Raw genomic sequence first — 14,610 nt, 5'->3', positions numbered from 1 at the left:
TTGCAGCGCAGCCCGTGTGGAGACCCCAGGGCCCGTCCCGGGTGTGCGGCCGCCGGGGGGAGCGGCTGAGGAACGGCGCTCTCCAGGGCAGGCTGCCCTGCAGGTGGCTGCGGGGAACGGCTGCGTGCTACCTCGCAGCCGTCTTCCTTCAGTCTGAGGTAGAACCCAGAGGCCCTGGACCTGTGCGAAAAAAAAAAAGCCCAAAGAACTCAATCCTGGCAGTGCCGCTGGCTGCGGCGGAGCCCCCAGGGGCACTCCTCACCCAGTGGAGACCAGGCAGCCCGGATCCCTGGGGGTGGGGGCGCCCCAGGAGGGGGGCCCAGGCTTGGGGGGCAGGACCTCAGCTCCCCAGACCAGGCGGCCTCTCCAGAAGCCAGGGAGCACGGTGCCCTGGCGCAGGCGAGGAGCAGCAGGAAGGGGTCATCCGGCTCGGGCCGCCGCCGCCCTCGAGTGCCCGCTCCAGCGCCGCGCCTCGGACGGGGCCGCTGCCCGAGGTGGCCGTCAGCCTTGATGTCTGTGGACCTAGAGCTGGAACACGTTTAACCCCAAACCAAGAATGTACGTGCAAGTTCTTAGCACAGTCATTAAAAAAACAAAACAAAACCAACCAAAAAATGGAGAACGAACCATGAGAGAAAATGGATAAAGACCAGGTGTCCCTTTTGCAAATCTGGAAATAAGGCAGAAAGTATGAAATCCCTACTGGGATCAAGAATTGAGATTTATTTGAAAAGATATGTGCTTCGGATTCTATGAGACAAAAACCTAATAAAATGAAATGGTAAGCCTTTTTTTTTCCATTTTTATTTTCAGTACATTAAATTTACCCATAAAAACATTCTAAAAATGTACAATTTTTTCCTTTTTAACAAAGTATAATAAAACATAAAAATTCCAAAAACAGAATACTTGACATTTACAATTCAAAATCAAATTAGCAGAATATTAAATATTTACAAAACTATATCTTTTAAAAATATTTATAAAGTTACATGCAATTTTGTAGAATTGACATAAAAGAATGGCTCAAAAACGGGAGAATTTTCCTTCATTCCTAAAAAGAAAATATGTCCAATAGAAGCTGTGAAGATTCTTGAGTACACAAGGTTTTTCGGTATCAGTACCAAAGCCTTTATCCTTTTTGTGCATGTAAGAACGTATACATGGATTCTTTTAAGAGACAAGTAGGCGAGGGCATGTCAGCGCACGACCCTCTGCCCCTCCTCGGTCACTCGTGCAGGGATGCTGACCCTTGGCCTCCACCGGCAAGTATGGAGTTTTCTGGAGTATTGCAAGTGTCGACGAGAGATGCTCACGCTCAGGCAGGCCCCTGGACTTGGGACAGTCCGGCCTCTTCAGAACCCACGGCTCTAAGTGTCTGTGGGTGTTCTCTGCGTTCTCCATGGAGACAGCGGACCCCGCTCGCAAGCCACGGGGCCACTTCTGTGCCTGGTGGGCAAGAGGGGCAGGGGGCGGTTTCCCTTACAGCTGTCGTGCCGTCAGTTACCAGTGCGTCAAACTAGCAGGGCGTAAAAGAAACGCCACTGGGGCAGGAAGAGGGACAAGACGACGACAGGGAGCAAGGAGGGTGCCCCAGCCCCACCTGGCAAGGGCTCTAGGTGGTCTGGGAGCGAGCGGGAGAGGGGATGGCTACTTGGGACTGCGGAGGTGGGCGGCATGGCACCGTCGATGGGCAAAGCCACGGCCACGGCTACGTGCCTCCTGCAGTGTGTAGTGTGAGTGGACTTGGTTTCTTGCAACGAAGTACCTAGAACTCTACGGCGCGAATGAAGATCCGGCGCCTACTAACGCCTCCACTAGCACGCCGACTCCGCCAGGCCTTTGGGAATTAAAGACGACGCTGGCTTTTTAAACACCGTTCACATCTGGACCTCCGAGAAGTGTCGTCTATCTGTAGTGTAAGTGCTAGCTCCCATTTCCTCAGTGCTCGTCAGCAATTAGGAGTTTCAAAATGTTTCGTCTTCCCAATTTTCTCTATTACCATTCAATAGAAAATAAGGCAGACAATTGAGTGTTTTGCTTAAAAAAAAAAAAAACATTAAATATTTGCTTCATCCTAACCAAGTATCCCACGCTGATCTGTGCCTCCTGCTTCCGCATTCGTGAAGATAAAAAGAGGGGCTAGAAACTGGACCGGATGCCGGGCCGCACGGGCACATGGGCATGGGGGCATGCCTGCGGGACGCAGTGGTGCCAGCATTCTGGGTCGGGCCCGGCGTTGGGACCCCCGGGTGCCTGGCAGGGTCTGCGGGCCGAAGGGCCTGTCTATGGCTGACCGGGACGGCTTCTGCGGACGTGGACAACGCTCTTCAACCTTAGTGACTCTGGCTGTTTGGGAAAGAAATTCATCAGGGAGAATCGTGCTGGCAGCCGTTCCAAAGCCAGGGGAAGGGCCCACCTCAGGGGCCGCATGCCTGCCCCGCGTGTCCCGGTGGAGGGCTCCTGGGGACGGCCCGGCGCCCGCCTTTGCTGGGACATGGTCTCGACCTGTTGGCCCCGCTGGAGGGGCATTCAAGGTTGGCAGCCAGGGCTTGCCCTGCACTTGTCGGGGGAACGAGGACACTTCTACTCCCCATACTGACCGCCAAAACAAAAACACCACATGCTCTCTACTTTTTGTGATGAGACAGTTTGCAACAGCGTCACTATGTCGAGAGAAGATTTATCTAAAATATTTGTTTAAAAAAAAAAAAACAAAAAATTTCAAAGTTTGGCTTTCAGCACATATCCAGGCCGCCGCAACGGCCGTCAGGAATATTAAAATCGTAAACATGAGCGAGCACGCCTTTTCCTCCTTTGACATGCCATGCCAAGCTCCAGTCTAGTACTCTTTAAGGCAAAGTTGTGTCAGTTCCTGTTAGTTTGACATTTTGTAGCTGCTGTACTTTTCAAGAGATCAATGTAACAGTCCCCAAAGCAGCTGCTCTGTGGGCGTCACTGTCACTGCCACCGTCGCCGCAGAGTGGACGTAATACTGCGTACCGTGAAGAGACCAGAACACGAGGCCTGTCAATTCTGGATTGCATAGAAATAAAATCTAATAAAATAAAACTCTAAAGAACGCTACGAAAAGCCTTTCATAAAAAATGTAACAGCTTACTGCTTTAGTTTCCATGGAGCCAGGAAACTGCTCTGAAAATTTGAAGCGTCCTGTCACAATGCTTCTAGCTCTAGGGCATATTCTTTTGATTTACACAAATTCTGAATGAGGCTGATTGTCCCATTTTAAGAGTGATCTGAGTATTCTGATTTTCTAAAAATTTACGCAACTGGAAGATCCCTGGCAAAACTTTACCAATCAATATTTTAATATTGAAGGCTTTAGCACTTTAGCAGAAAATTCCCTTTAACCTTGAAGATTTAAGTCCCTAAATTTCAGACCAAAAACCTTTCATTCCAATGGGTTGAAATTTAGAGACCTCTTGTGAGGACTTTTATTTCCTACCTTAATAAAACTAGACTTCTACAAATATGTGAGATCTATTTTGTTTGTGTGGTCTCTTTCAAAGTCTTGACCACTTTCTACTGAAGTTTTCCAGGCAATTTTAACGGAATTAGCTAGTAATATAGTCTATTACAAAAGAAGCCGAGAAGAAAAAATTTTAAATTTTTGCTCGTCAATTACAGGATTATTATTGAAATGTCTGTCTCCAAGGTGACTCCTGTAGCAGTGAACCTGCGGGGCACGGGTCCGTGCCACAAGAACAGCTTGCAGACTGTGCCAAGGGCGTGTGGTATCATCAGTGCCAAGCTCCCACATGCCGTGCTGTCGGGGCCTCGGAAGAGTTCGTGCGCGGCGGCAGGCGTGGCGCGCTGCGGCCAGGTGGCGCGATCGTGGGCCTGGACCTCTGTGGACTCCTGGGGACTTGGACCCTTAGAAACGAAGCTGTTGTGAGTAAACTATTTCTGTGCAATAGTTTAAATTTATTCTCAGAAAGAAAAAAAAAATAAACTAAAAACTTGAAACTGCTACGAGTGTTTTGAGGAAGGGAGGAAATACTGAAATTGAAATCTCTGTAGCGGGTCGTGGAGCCTGCTGGTGCCAACTCTTGAAACGTGGATTATGTTAGTCTCTTGCAGTGACTGGTCTCAAAGGAGCGTTGTCTCCCGGAACTGCAGAGATTTCCATCATTTTACATTCTTCTGTAGTGCAATCCATACGAATCCCAGAGAGTTCGTGCCTAATCACGTGAGGAAGACGACGATGCTGTCCCTCACTCGGCGTCCGGAGTCCAGCTGGGGGAAGTCCACCCGGAGAACCTCAGCCTCCAGCTCTCGACTCCGACTCCGATCGCGTGTAGCTGCCCTGGAATCCCGCTGGCCCAGAAGGGCCAGCACGGCCACGCTCTTGGGGCGCAGGGGCGTTTCCACCCGCCGTGGAGTGAGCCTCGAGGCGTGTCCTGACATCAAGCTCCAAACTAGGATTTGGCAATAAAACTGAGTTTGATGCACTCCTAACCTAGATTTTCTATCCAGTCTAGTAAAGTAAAGCACCTTTGGATTAAAAATATTAAGCTCAACAGCAACTAGACTTCTCAGTTTGGTATTTAATTTTCCTTGGGTTTCCTCTCCATGGCTTAATAATGTTCTGTTGCCAGAGAAAAATATCAATCTGTGGAATCCAGACTCTCTGCTGGAGGGGCGTATTTCAACCTAAAAGTACCTAGAGAGAGGAGGAAAACAGATCAAATTTAATCACTGCAGAGCGGCTCCAAACAGCATATCTGTCCAAAGTGAATTCCAGACTCTGGTCAAGATTCCGGTGCTAGAAATCTATACCCCGTTCTATCCCCTCCCAACGCCCCGTCCTTTAAAAGTGATCTGGACCTTATTCTGCAAGTTCCTAAGATCCGACAAGGGGAGAAATGACCAAAACGTCATTAATCCGTTTCTTAAAAGCTTCTGACATGCAGACCCTGCCAGTAGGCCCACCTACATCTGCCCCTCTGTGGGAGCTGGCGAGGCCACCTGCCCACCCATACTACGTCCAGGCTGGGCCCAGTCCTCCAGGGAGCTGGGCAGCCAGGGCAGACCCAGCACCAGCCAGTGGCCACGGGCAGAGTGGCCACAGCCACCCCCCTCTTCAAAAGGCTCCCGAGCCACAGCGCCCCGGGGAGCTGCCTGACTGCGCTCTGCAGGGCCTGGAACTGGAGCTGGTGCAGCCCTCTGCAGGCAAGGACCTGGCCACAGGGCCACGCGGCCACGCCAAGAGCCACTGGAGCTGGGACCGTGCTTGCCAAGTCCCGGCTCAGTCCTCTCCCTGTGAAAGGAACAGGAACAAGCCTGCTGAGCTAAGTGCACCAGACACACACGCCACCCTGACTAAAGGGGACCAAAGAAGGCGAGTATGAGAAGGGAAAGTTGATGGCCAGAAGACAGCTGCGTGACGGGAGACGACAGCGGCCACAGTGGACTTGAGCTGAGGGGGAGAGGGAGCACAGGCGCCAGCTTGCCGTGTCCCCTGCGGGCACTGTGCCCAGGGTACGGTCCACCCCCCGGCCCCTGTGGGGCTTACTGTCCCATGAGGGGTGTTCTCAAGTCACCAGGACGGCCCGAGAGCCAAGAGGCCCTTGGCGGGCTACAGAGCCCACATCACCGCTTCCAGGCTGGTTCAAAAAGCACTCAGAATTCACTAGTGCCACAAGTTGGAATCAACCCGAATGCCCATCAGCAGATGAATGATAAACAAAATGTGGTATGTACATGCAATGGAACACTACTCAGCTGTAAGGAATACATACTAACACACGGGATAATGTGGACTTACGCTGAGTGAAGCAAGCCAGGCAGTGAAGGACAAACACTACTTGACCTCTCTGATATGAATTAAGCAAACCAAGCTGTCTCAAGAGAGCCAGAGACTGGACGACAGGTTTACAGGAAATGAGGGGGGAGAGGAAGGGCGTGAGCTGATGCCTACATGGGCAAAATTCACGATAAAGTGGAGGTAAGTAGTTGTGCAGTAAAGTGATAAGACGGGGGCCTGGGGATACTATTGGATGGGACTTTGCAGGCTTGAGGGGGGCTAGGGTTGGAAGGATGGGTCAGAAGGTTCATGGAATAGGGGGGAGAGTTTGGGGTAGCAAGTGAACACAGGAGATTGTCAGGTACGTGGTTGAAACTACAATGCTGAGAAAACTCTTTAGAAATATAAGGCTAATTGTTTAAGGCGTTTGACGGGGCACCTGGCACAGGGTGTGCCTGGGGCAGCTTCCTAGGGAGTGTGTGGGTGCTCATCTTGTCAGAGTGTGTTGTATCAGTGGATGGAGACCCATACAATGAGCAGGAAAGTGTTGTACTCCACCCTGGGGCAGACTGATACTCTCAGAGGGGAGGGTGTCTCTCAAAAGCATGGGTGTTCCCAATGGGGGAGGACAGACTAGAGTGTCAAGCCCGCAGCACTGTTGTATCTATGCATCTTGTCTGTCAAGCAGTGAAGCTTGGTTGTCGCTGTGGGCTTTGAGGGGAGAGGGAGAGAGGAAGAAAATAGATGGAAGTGGGGATAACTGGGGGGGCAATGGCAGTATTCCATGAGATGGTGCAACGATGGATATAAGCCTTGTTAAATTTCACCAAAAATTTATAAAAGTGTGTACTCTAGCATGTAAACCATAACATAAACCATAATGCAACCAAAAATTTATGAAAGTGTACGGCATAATATATAAACCATAATGTAAGCCATAATGGAACCATGGTTGGTAGCTATGTTTCAATATTTGTACATCAGCTGTAGCAAATATAACATCTGCATGTAAAAATATCATTGCTGGGGAAGGGGGAAAAGCATTTGATGTTGGGTATATGGGAGTCACCTATACTGTATATGTGACTTTACTGCGACCTATAACGTTTTAGAAGCCAAAATTAAAAAAAAAAAAAAAAAAGGATGCAGACACTGAGGAAGGAATGGAGGAGACTTCCTTGCCGGTGCACGTGCAGGGCAACACCTATTACCGTGATGAAAGGCAAAAAGTCAAAAACAAAGTTTTATAATATTTTTCATTTTTAATACCCCAATTTATTTTTTACTTTTAGTTTTTCTAAATTAGTATGTATTCTATTTCTGATCTTTAAACGTATCGTTTCCATTTCATTTTCTTACTAATTGAACTTGGCAATATACTAGGCTTTGTTTTTTAAGAAGTTTCGGACCTCAGAGGGTTCAGTATGGCAGGGAAGAGCACTGGTGTGGGCGTCATTGATGGGGGAGGCCTGGGTGGGAGGGAGTTCTCCAGGGCATGCATATAGGGTATATATGTTATGTTTGGACGTTCATTAGGTATTGTCGTAGTGCATAGAGTTACACATGACAGCTGAGGGAGTGCCGAGTTCCCATCCTGGGGAGCTCTGTCATGTTCCCCAATGAAACAGCAACAATCCCCCAAGTGCAAGGACAAAGACCAGTGAAGAAGGATGGTTCAATGATGGGTCCTTGATACTGATGACTATGCTTATGAGCCTGTGTGCTTGAAATTTCAACTAGGCCTAGAGCTGCAGGGTACCTAAGAGCTCTCTTCTGAGAGCCTCCATGTTGCTCAAATATGGCCACTCTCTAAGCCAAACTCAGCATGTAAATGCATTACCTTCCCCCCAGCTTGGGACATGATTCCCGGGGATGAGCCTCCCTGGCGCCAAGCAATTACTACCATCACCAGCTGGTGATGCAAATAGAAAAAGACCTTACATGAAAGGGGGAAATGGTAAAGAAAAATGAGTTTATATGATTAAGAGACTTCAAAATGAGTTGGGAGGTAATCAGAAGAGTAGTGCTTACGCACATCTCAGCAGGATCCCAGAGACAACCCAAGTAGATATAACCCCAGGTAATGGTACTCCTGAGGGCAATGGAGAGACAGATTCTACGGTCATGACAGATGACTCTGGAGTTCAGTGCCTTGCCAGTGGGCCCTACTTTGGAATTTGTGCTCCTGAATGTGATGGAGCTGGACTCAGATGTGAACTTTCTACACATGCCTCTTCTGTCACTTTTACTGAACCTGTGGTTGACACTGGGGTTTGTGTATATTCAGAAGACTTGAATCCCTGGACTGTCCATGTGCCAGCTGGGCCCTGAGCTTCAGCAGAGTTGCAACACCTACTCTCCGGTTCATTGGACTTACCCAGGTCAGCTGACGGGGAGGTGAGAATGGTCAACCACCACACCAGGAAACTGAGTGTCTACAACTGCAAGCAGGAGAATCACATCCATCAGCTATGTGGGATTTAAGCCCCCTCTCGATGTAGAGGTGGAGTGGACATCACCATCCCAGAGTCCATAGGGGGAGGAATATAATATGGATTGGAGTGGACTTGCTGGTATTGTACTATGGAACTGCTGTAACTCTAACAATGGAAGTGATTTTTATCATTGATGTGGAGACAGTGGCCATGGGAGTTGCTGAGGGCAGGGAAAGAGGAAGAGGTGTGATATGGGACATTTGAGGAACCTGGAGTTGTCCTGAATATCGCAGGAACAGATGCAGGACATTGTATATCCTGCCATAATCCACTGGATGGACTGGCGGCGAGTGTGAACTACAATGTAAACCAGGTCCACGCAGTGTGGCAGTGCTCCAGGGTGCATTCACCAAATGCCATGAATGCAATGACTGTGCCTCACTGATGAAAGGGGATGTTGATGTGGGAGGAGCAGGGGGTGGGGTGGTGGGGGCAGTGGGGTATACAGGAAGCTCTGATGTTTTTTAACGTAACGTTTTGTGTGATCTATTTATCTTAAAAAAAAAAAGACAATATTAAAATATATAAAAAAGAAAACACTCAAAACCGCACTGTCTTCTCAAAACCACACGAAGACCGAGTGCCTGTGCGCAGTGAGGCGCCTCTGGCTGTGGCGCTTACCTGGCCGGTTGAAGTCCATGGGCGGCTGCTTGCAGTCCTGGGCGCGGTGGCCAGCGGCCCCACAGTTGTAGCAAGAGAGGTGCCCGCTCTTTTTGTGGCCCGAGCTGCCGCTGCCGCCCCCCAGGCCTTGGGCCTGGTACACCCCGGCCGCACCCGCCATGAAGCTCTGCATGGGCGGGACAGCAAAGCTGGACTGGCCGCTGAGAACTGCATCCGGAGTCAAGTTGCTACTGTAGGGGGAGTGGACGAGCGGGAAGGCGCTGCCGCTGTACTGCTGGGGGCCAACATAGCCACTGCTACACACGGGGCCAAGGGGCAGGAAGGGGAAGGAGAACACCGACGGCCCTGAGAACGGGTGCTGGAAGTAGCTGGCGTAGCTGACCGTCAGACCGCCAGAGCCGCAGCTCCCGCTGCAGCCGCAGGAAGTGCAGACAATGCAGCCGGGCGGCGGTGGCGGCTGCTGAGGCCCAGGAGGCTGCTGATGGTGATGGTGGTGGTGGTGGCTCTGACTGGAAGCGGGAATGTTTCCTGTGGCGCCGCTGCCGCCGCTGCTGTAGAAAGTGTTCTCGGGGACAGAGGAGAGAGCGGGGCTGGAGCTGGGGGCCGGGCAGCTGGTCACGTTGGCCAGGTTCGCAAAGGACGTGTTCAGGTGGCTGCTGGAGGAGGCAGTGCTGCTGCTGGCGCAGAAGCCGCCTTGCAGGGGGCCCACGGGCACACTGCCCACTGCAGAAAAGGCAACTTTGGTGTTGGCAGTGTACAGGGCAGTCCGGGGGTTGATTACTGCCGGGGGCACGCTGATTTGCACATTATTAGAACAGGAAGTTTGCCCAGAAATGGCCGAATCGGCAGGAACCGAGGACGAGACGAGAAGTTTGATTGGTGGGCGCGCCACGTGGAAGACGGTGCTCGCCGCGCCTGCGGCTGCCGTGCTGGCGTCAACAGCGAGTGTGGGCTGCTGCTGGCTGGCTTTCATCACTCTGTCCAGCGTGGCTGCGTGAACGGCTTTGGCCCGCGGACCGAAGGAAACAGTGGGCGACATGGAGCTGCTCTCGGGGACCCCGGAGAGGACCTGCAGGGGCTGGTGGGCGGAAGGTGTCGGCAGCACGTCCAGCCTGGGGTTCCCCAAGCTCTTTTCCACCTTGACGCTGCTTCTTGGTCCAGAACCTTTATTCCTCTCTTCCAGAGACAAGAGCGAGTGCAGGGAAGAGGAGAGGAGCTTCACGTCGGAGCTGCCTCTTTCTGCCTTGTGTGCCGAGTTCAGCATCCGAATGGGTGCGACGTGCGGCGCCGCGGCTGCCACCTGCGGGGGTGGAGGGTGGTGGCCAGGCAGCGTAGAGCCTGCCTCGTTCTGCACGGGCAGCACCTGCGCCGTGGGCCGGGCTGAGCCTGACGTGAAGTGGGTCAGCAGCACCACGGGCTTCTCCTTCTCGGCGGCGCGCGCGTGCGTCTCCGCACCTAGGGGTGGAGAGAGCCGTCAGCACAGCTTACCTGGCAGCGGCAGGGGGTGGGCGGCCAACGCGCGGCGCCTTACGTCGGTCGTTCTCCTCGGCGCTGTCCGAGCTCTCTTCTCGGGCCTGTGCCCCCATCGGGCTGGAGGAGGAGCTCGAGGACTCGGAGGAGCTGCCTTCCCGGGGCATCTGTGGTGGCGGCTGCTCCACGTCCACCCGCAGCTCTGCAGAGACGGGATGCGTGGTGCTCCCAGGGGCGCCGGAGGCCGCGGGCCAGCGAGCCGCCCGCACAGCCCTGCCTGTGCGCCCACCCGGGGCCCCTGGCTGCAAAGCCCCTCCTCGACAGCGCTGACCCCTGAGAACGCGGGACTGCTCTCTCCACCTTAGGGACTGTGCTCTGGGACCCTCCGTGGCCACGTGGCCGACAGGGCTTAGCGCCAAGCCTGGGCTCTGGCTCTCCTATGCTGCGCCTGGGGCAGCACGCGATGGCGCTTGCAGCGCTGCAGGTGAGAACGGGTGAGCTACGCTGTGCTGCCAGTCCTTCAAAAGTAACGCTACTGAAGGATTAGCCACAGACACCAAGATGCCCCACTTTCACAAGGCCTGTGACACCAGGCCCTTGTGGTCCAGTTTAATTAAAGTATACAATGGCATTTTTTCCTGAATTACTGTGACTCTGCTGTTTCTAGTGTAAAAAAACCCACCATCTGCTGAGGCAACAGAGGAATGATCACAAGTCACAGAGTGTGACATGTGGTGGAGACCTGCCATCCCTGCAGGCAGGCAGCGATGGCCACTGGGGACACGGACCCTGATGCGCCTGCTCACTCCTGCCCGCCCCCCAGGAGTTTCTGGGTTGGAGCTGCCTATGTAAACTACTCTGAGCAAGTTGCCATCCCCTGTGCGGACCCAAACTGTCCCTCTTCCACTTTCTGCAGGCAGAGACTGCGAGAACTCAAACAACATCTGGAAGCGTGACGTTTTAAAGAATGTACATGGCAAAAGAGTGGGCTCTGCCATTGAACTAATTATCAGAAAGAATACACTACCACACACAGGCCAGGGCCGCAGATTCTAAACGGACTTGTGACAACTGGCGCTCCACATGCCCCTGCCCCTCCCTCCCGCCCCCCAGCCCCGCGCGCCCCTTCCCACCTGCAGCGCGGCTGCCCCCCTGCCCCGCGTGCCCCTCCCTTCCCACCTGCAGCGCGGCTCCCCCCAGCCCCGCGCACCTTCCCACCTGCAGCGCGGCTCCCCCCAGCCCCGCGCCCCTTCCCACCTGCAGCGCGACTCCCCCCAGCCCCGCGCCCCTTCCCACCTGCAGCGCGGCTGCCCCCCTGCCCCGCGCGCCCCTCCCTTCCCACCTGCAGCGCGGCTGCCCCGCACGGCCTGCAGGGGCCCCACGTGGCTGGTGGGGGGCACTCGCGCCACCCCGCTGCCGGGCCCAGGCGGGACTGAGGGGTTCAGGCACCGCTTCTCGGACTTCTCCCTGGAAAAGAAGACCGTGTGGGGCCAAGCGAGGGCAAGTGCTGCTGCCGCCGCGCCTGGCGGGGCTCACAGCTGCTCAAACCCCTCAACGACGGGCAAAGGGGGCTTCCACCCAAACAGCCTCGAGGGTGGAAAATAATTTGGATTTTTGTGGAAGCAACTACAAAGGAAGTTTCCTATCAAACCAAAGACACGTCTGTGGAGTTTAAAAGCGTTCACTATGGTCTGAATAAGCACAAGCTGTAAAAAACAATCCAGTCACAAACATTTAACAAAAGTACAAGTCCTAGTGCTCTGTTCAGCAAACTAGAAAACGAAATAAACATAAATTTCAAGAACTCTTTCATACGTACTTTTCCAGCTCCAGTTGAGTCTTGAGTTTTTTCTTTGCTCCCATAGTGAGGGATTCAAATTTATTTAGATCTTCTTCGGTGAGGCTCAAAAACTTCAATAAAGAAACAAATCACGAAGTTACCGAGAATGAATTAGGACTCTGAAAAAAAAAGACCTTGAAGGGGAATTTGACAAACTGCTGTGCACCTAGGAGGTGCCACCAGAGCGCACTTGACGTGCACTGAGACCTGGCGGGCCAGAGCGCGCACGCTAGGAAACGTGACCTGACAGCCGGGCAGAGGGGGCTGCGCCCGGGCGCCGTGCGGAGCGCCCCGTGACCTGGTGACGCAGCACACGTTCAGCGCATGAGGACCCCCAGGAGGGGAGGCCAGGCACGCCGGTGACGTGAGGAAGCCCCTCGCACAGGCGGCTCCCGCCGCTGCAGAGACGTGGTCACCGTGAGACGCCTGATGCGTCCGCGGGACGGGGCGCTAGCAGGAGGCCCGTCCCCAGGCCCTGCCTGTCTCTCCAGGGGCCGCGCGGCCATCAGGGCACCAGGGGTGGAGAGCAGACCCACCGCCACGGCCCACGCACGCCGTGTCTCAGCCACTAGACTCAGGCCCGCAGGTGAGAAGACTGCGCCCGAGCATGGCGGGGTACCCCGTGCTCGAGCCCGGGACCAGCGCGGGCCAGGTCACGACACCCACATCAGTTAAATCGGCCATAAGAGCTTCATTTCTAGGTTAAGTCGCAGCTTTCCAACAAATGACATCTTTACATAGATAAATAAAAGCCACCAAATCCCTTTACCCAGCAGGGGGAGCACAAAGTTCAAGTATCAAGAACAGGATTAATCCGCCCGAGCCTTTTCTGAACAGTGAAGTATGCGCCTCGTTGGACCTTCTCACTGGAGAAGGCAGCCTGCGCGTGGGGGGCCCGCCGCCCGCCCGCCTGCCCTGCTGAGCCCACGGCCCTCACTCCAGCCCTCAGGACACCGCCTCACGGAGCCGCGCTGCGGGACCCGCGCAGGCCGCGGGGAAGGGCGTCTACACGGGCGTGGGGTGGGCACGGCTGCTCACGGCTTCCACCTCCACGGCTGCCAGAGGCAGCGGCCTTCCTGGCACGCCGAGTGCGTGTGGGGCACAAAGTGTGTCAAACTCCCAAGTGTGAGAAAAGCTCTTGCTTCACGGGTGAACACAAACCGCCCTCACCCTCGTGTGCTAGACGCAGGCGGCCTTCGAAGTCAAATCCAAGCAGCCCTCCGAGGAGCGCCGCCGCAGGCGCCAGCGTGTGCTGACGAGGCTGAACCCCCCCTCGCTGCTTCTCCCTCCCACAGGTGTGGGGAATGAGGTAGGAAGACGGACGCTCCCCGAGCGGAGTCACCACCCAGCTGCCGCCCGCCCCGCTTCGGCCCCCCACCTTCTCCATCGTGAGCTGCTTGAAGACGGGGTAGTACTTGTGCAGACGCAGCTTCCGGAGCCAGTCTAGAATCCCATTTTGCTCCTGGGTCTGAGGGGCCTGCAGACTGGACGACATCAGCAAGGCGGGCGGGGCGTCCATTGGGGTCCGAAAGGCCAGCGGCGAGCCCCCGCCCCCTGAGTGGGAGCAGTGGGGCAAGGCGGCGGCCGCGCCGGCTGCATGCGGGAGGTGGTGCTGTGCGCTGCTCGGGGAGGACGGGATGCCGGCCACACCGCACACGGGCCTGCAAGGACAACAGGCAGGCAGGAGCACGCAGCCACCACGCAGCGGCACCGTGCTCCCAGCGGGCCTCTGTCGGAGACAGCGGCCAGGCAAAAACTGGGGGGACTTCCTGCCTCCTATGACCACCCCTGTCCACCCCCCGACAGCCCCGAGTAAGAGCGTGTGTAGCTCTGTGCGTGTGTGCATGCTCGTGAGGCTGTGTGTCCGTGTGTGTGCAGAGGCGGCCTCGTGTGCACGAGGGGACAGGCATGTCACCCCCAGACCTCTGCCTGAGCGGCCTTGCCGCCTCCTTTTACTTCCCAAACACGGGCTATTGGAATCATAACATGCAAGCGTCTACTATCCGCGTAACACCCGCCGGGGGACCCTGAAGCACACCCTCTCCAGACCTCACCCCCGACACAGCCCCACCCACAACCACAAGAGCGGTCCCAGGCCAGGACTTGATGCTGACAGACCCTTCTCGAGACGCGCGCCCAGGGCCTCCGCGCCTCTGCCGCCGCCGCCAGCTCTGCTTTCGCAGGTCTGGGGCGGGGCCCGGGAGAGTGAGTTTTAAAGGGGGCTGCGGGACTTTCTAACCCCGGTGGCTCAGAGAACCTTCTCTGGGGAGGTGTGGACTGGGTTCTCTCTATCCAATTCCTCTCTCCCAGCTCTTCAAGACTATTAGACCAGGAACGATGGAGAGCTAGAAACAACTGTTTCCATATAATCCAAGAGACATTTATCACAGCAAAGTACACCAGCAAGTTCTTATTTG

At 54.6% G+C, this 14,610-nt stretch overlaps 1 protein-coding gene across 1 annotated transcript in view; it reads right to left on the bottom strand.

Annotated features, from left to right (window-relative positions):
- Positions 1–703: 703 nt before the first annotated feature.
- The window catches only part of ZCCHC14 (zinc finger CCHC-type containing 14), an 85,532-nt gene continuing 71,625 nt past the window's right edge, over positions 704–14,610 (bottom strand). The window contains exons 8-13 of the mRNA XM_004474094.3: positions 13,572–13,854; positions 12,173–12,264; positions 11,696–11,820; positions 10,415–10,555; positions 8,884–10,338; positions 704–4,684 (exon numbers count right to left, since the gene is read on the bottom strand). Of these exons, the coding sequence (XP_004474151.2) occupies positions 4,629–4,684; positions 8,884–10,338; positions 10,415–10,555; positions 11,696–11,820; positions 12,173–12,264; positions 13,572–13,854 (2,152 nt within the window). The 3' untranslated portion in view covers positions 704–4,628. The remainder of the gene's footprint in view (positions 4,685–8,883; positions 10,339–10,414; positions 10,556–11,695; positions 11,821–12,172; positions 12,265–13,571; positions 13,855–14,610) is intronic.

The sequence above is a fragment of the Dasypus novemcinctus genome, chromosome 18 (genome assembly GCF_030445035.2).
Source record: "Dasypus novemcinctus isolate mDasNov1 chromosome 18, mDasNov1.1.hap2, whole genome shotgun sequence".
Lineage (NCBI taxonomy): Eukaryota > Metazoa > Chordata > Mammalia > Cingulata > Dasypodidae > Dasypus > Dasypus novemcinctus.
This window is presented reverse-complemented; position numbering and strand designations above follow the sequence as displayed.